This window comes from Dysidea avara, chromosome 11 (genome assembly GCF_963678975.1).
Source record: "Dysidea avara chromosome 11, odDysAvar1.4, whole genome shotgun sequence".
Classification (NCBI taxonomy): domain Eukaryota; kingdom Metazoa; phylum Porifera; class Demospongiae; order Dictyoceratida; family Dysideidae; genus Dysidea; species Dysidea avara.
This window is the reverse complement of record NC_089282.1, coordinates 8,161,455-8,164,941: the sequence shown is the minus strand read 5'-3', so window position 1 is coordinate 8,164,941 and position 3,487 is coordinate 8,161,455. Positions and strand designations below refer to the sequence as shown.

The window sequence follows — 3,487 nt, the reverse complement described above, 5'->3', positions numbered from 1 at the left end:
TAAAAGTGGATTTTTTCTCAAGAGAGTAAACATTTCAGACAACCAGATGATTACTGGTGACAGCAAAGGTGGCAACAACAGACATGTGCAATTTGGCTCCATTATCAAGTTTGGGAAAGGGCTATAATGAACACTGAACTTTTATGGCTTCCCAATAGGAAATGTATGGTGAGAATTTTAATTGGCTGTAAATGTTATGTCAGACATTTGAACAAAGAGATTTTGAAAATTTTTAGCGGGTCAAGCAGTACTACAAATGAGCCAAATTTCAAGATCATGTGTAATTGCATCCATGAGTTATTAAATGTTTTTGAGGATTCAGCTCAACACGTACATACTATAGGTTGGGTGGCAGGTTAGAGGGTGTGATTCGGTGTGATTCGGTATGATTAATTAGCTTGAATTAACTAGATTTCAGTTGATCTAGTTTACTAAAGACCTTTTATTGTGATATTATTGCCCAAGCAAAAAGATCCTTCAACAGATTTACAAGTTTGTGCACCATGACCAAGGATATTATGTAAGTAGCTAGTATAGGACTGAAACAAATACTCTGATAGTTACTCATTAAAGGGTTTTTAGCATTCTGATTCAGGCAGTAAAATTAATACTCGAGTACTTGTTTAGATGACATGACACGTTATTTATCAGCTCACATAATATGTTTGTTATCATGAAGTGACACCTAATGTGTACATTACAACTAACATTGCACCTGACTACCTTGTTAGGTTTCTGGTCAATTAATTGCATATTACAGCTCAGAGCAAATGTACTGGTGCAGTGCCTATAAATGGCAAAGCTTTGCTCAGCAGAGAGAGTGTTGCTGATTATTTTGATAAGGATAAGATTCATCCAACCGCTATGCTGAAAGAACTTCTGATATTTGCTGCTTTTACTGTCCTTACTTTAAACTATGGTGCTCGTGCTGAAAATGATATACCAGATTCTGCCAGAGATGGAAGAAGCTTACCTGAATTAACAAGTGGTGGCCATAGAAATCGACGAAGGCTTCCAACTAGTAAGTAAGAATATGTTACCCTGAAAACTATTAGTATTATAAATTGCTAGGTTCCTGCATCAAGTACTTGTATGTTTTGGCACACACATCTGATAACAAGTATGCTGGAACTATTGGAGGTCACAAAATTCAAATGCAAGCAAATGGAGAGGTGAAAACAGCTATCTTACCGTCACTGAATCATGTAGGAGAAATGTGGGAACTGTCTCTTAAAGAAAATTTTGGTTTCTCTGGCTGTATAACAGTGGAACATATTGAAAGCATGGCTGTGCTGGAGAATTCTAATGACGGATGGAATATCGCTTCCATAGTAACATTTTTGGTCGTCAATCCATATTACTGGGAGTTAAGTAGTGTTGATTTTGACATAAACCGGTGGATTGATGGAAATGGAGACTCTTCACACAAACAATATACCCTGACACTTTTTGTCTGACTCTGTTATAGTGCTGCACATGCAAATAACTCTGTAGTATAGTATTGCACAAATACAACCAGCCATAACATTTGCAATACAACAAGATGCATAAATATGTAATATGCTTTGATGTTGTTTAATAATTGGGTTTCATCTTTTCATTATGTTTTTGTCATAGTACATACATATGTATACTGGGAAAAGAAAGACACTATATATAATAATAATAGCTAATCACCAGCTTATGAATTCAGTGAGGTCATAACATACCATTTTCTCTATGGCTATAGGTGGCTATTGCAGTGGGAATAAAGCATTTCTATAAAAATATGAACCTGTTACAGTAGCTTTGTATGTAATTATACCAGGCACCGTTTGTGCCACGCATCCTACAACCTACATTAGATTTATAAGTGTGTGTGTGTGTTTGTGTGTGTGTGTGTACATGTGTGTGTGTTTGTGTGTGTGTGTGTGTGTGTTTGTGTGTGTGTGTGTGTTTGTGTGTGTGTTTGTGTGTGTGTGTGTGTGTGTGTGTGTGTGTGTGTACATGTGCATGCATCTATGTTTGTGTGTACATGTGTGCATGTGTGTGTGGGTGTACAGATATGTGTGTTTGTGCTGTGTGCACATTATAGCCACATGTGGTAGCAATTTTAATGGCACCCATGCATCCTACAGTAATATGAAATGCAAGCAAATTTTTTGCCAGAATTAATGTCACTTTACTCAGTATACATTAAGTAGTTGTGATAAGTGTTAAGTAATATATGGCCATTTTTAATGACCAGAGCAAGCTTATAGCCTTGTATTATGCCTGGCCTGTTTTGCAAAATGCAGCTTTTGGCAAAAATTAGCACTCATTTAAAATGGATAGATGTGATATACACCAGTTCGATTACAGCTGTGCATGACTGCAGTACATATATTGGGTGAGGTGTAAGGTAAGCTTTAATTTCCTATTATTTGTTTGAATTGTAATCCACGTATCATTCTCCTGTCATTGATGGAGCATGCAACTCTACTCACATGTGATGCAGCTACATACATTGTAAAAAATGGATCCATTATTCAGACAGTCTATGGAAGCCTATATATTATATACATGTATAATATGTACGTGCATATGCGTTGGGCTGAGTCCTGAGAAAACAGCTAAAACAAGATGAGTGGATTTTTTCTAAAGAAAAATAGCATTTCAGCTAGTATATAACCAGGTGATTAGCAAAATTTCTAGCCAAATTTCAAGAACTATATAGTGTAAATCCATCCATATGTTATTCAGGACTCAACTCAGTGTGTACATAATATTATAGGTACATGTAGGTGACAAACACTCTCATAGCTATTTATAGTGTGAGTAAATATAGCATTCATAATATAGTCGCAGTGCCTTTTAGTTGATTCATATGGTTAACTTTGTTACCCTAAAAACTTCCCCTATACATATCATTAATCGTATAATGTATGTGTAATGTACACTGAATCCTTTCTAACCTGATAAAACTAATTGTAACACTATAGATTAGTAAGGATGCATGTTAGATTATCATGGCTGTTTACATATATTGAAAGACTTTTGGTATGGTAAAAACAACGCCAGATGTTCTAGATTAACATTACAGCTATAGGTGTCTCACTGTACATCTAATTCATTTAGTCTCATCATCACTTAGAAGTTTGTGTTAATGCCGTACATAATTATGTTAAGAAAAATAAAATAAAATCACTGCCCATAATCTTGACTCACCTAGTATAGCTATATAGGATTTCATCAAAATTTCACCTCAAAATATGTAATTAATAGGATATGTGGTACAAACTACATCACATCACATCACATAATAGATGATATCTCAATACTGGGATAGAATATCTGCTTTTAGTAACTTGCATAAGTGATGGAAATTGCATGGCCATAGCATAACAACATAAAGAGTTATAAATTATGAAAATGTAAAAGGTTTGGAAAATTTTAATGTACCCACACATGCTAGGCACACTCACATATAGAATCTGGCTACTGGTATTGTGTTATTATTTCTACATAC

The 3,487-nt window shown here is 35.1% G+C and overlaps 1 protein-coding gene across 1 annotated transcript; it reads left to right on the top strand.

Moving 5' to 3' along the window:
• Positions 1–770: 770 nt before the first annotated feature.
• Positions 771–1,603, top strand: LOC136238638 (uncharacterized). The gene is made up of 2 exons (XM_066029200.1): positions 771–1,021; positions 1,072–1,603. The coding sequence occupies exons 1-2, from the start codon at positions 865–867 to the stop codon at positions 1,455–1,457; spliced, it is 543 nt and encodes a 180-aa protein (XP_065885272.1). The 5' UTR covers positions 771–864; the 3' UTR covers positions 1,458–1,603.
• Positions 1,604–3,487: the final 1,884 nt, after the last annotated feature.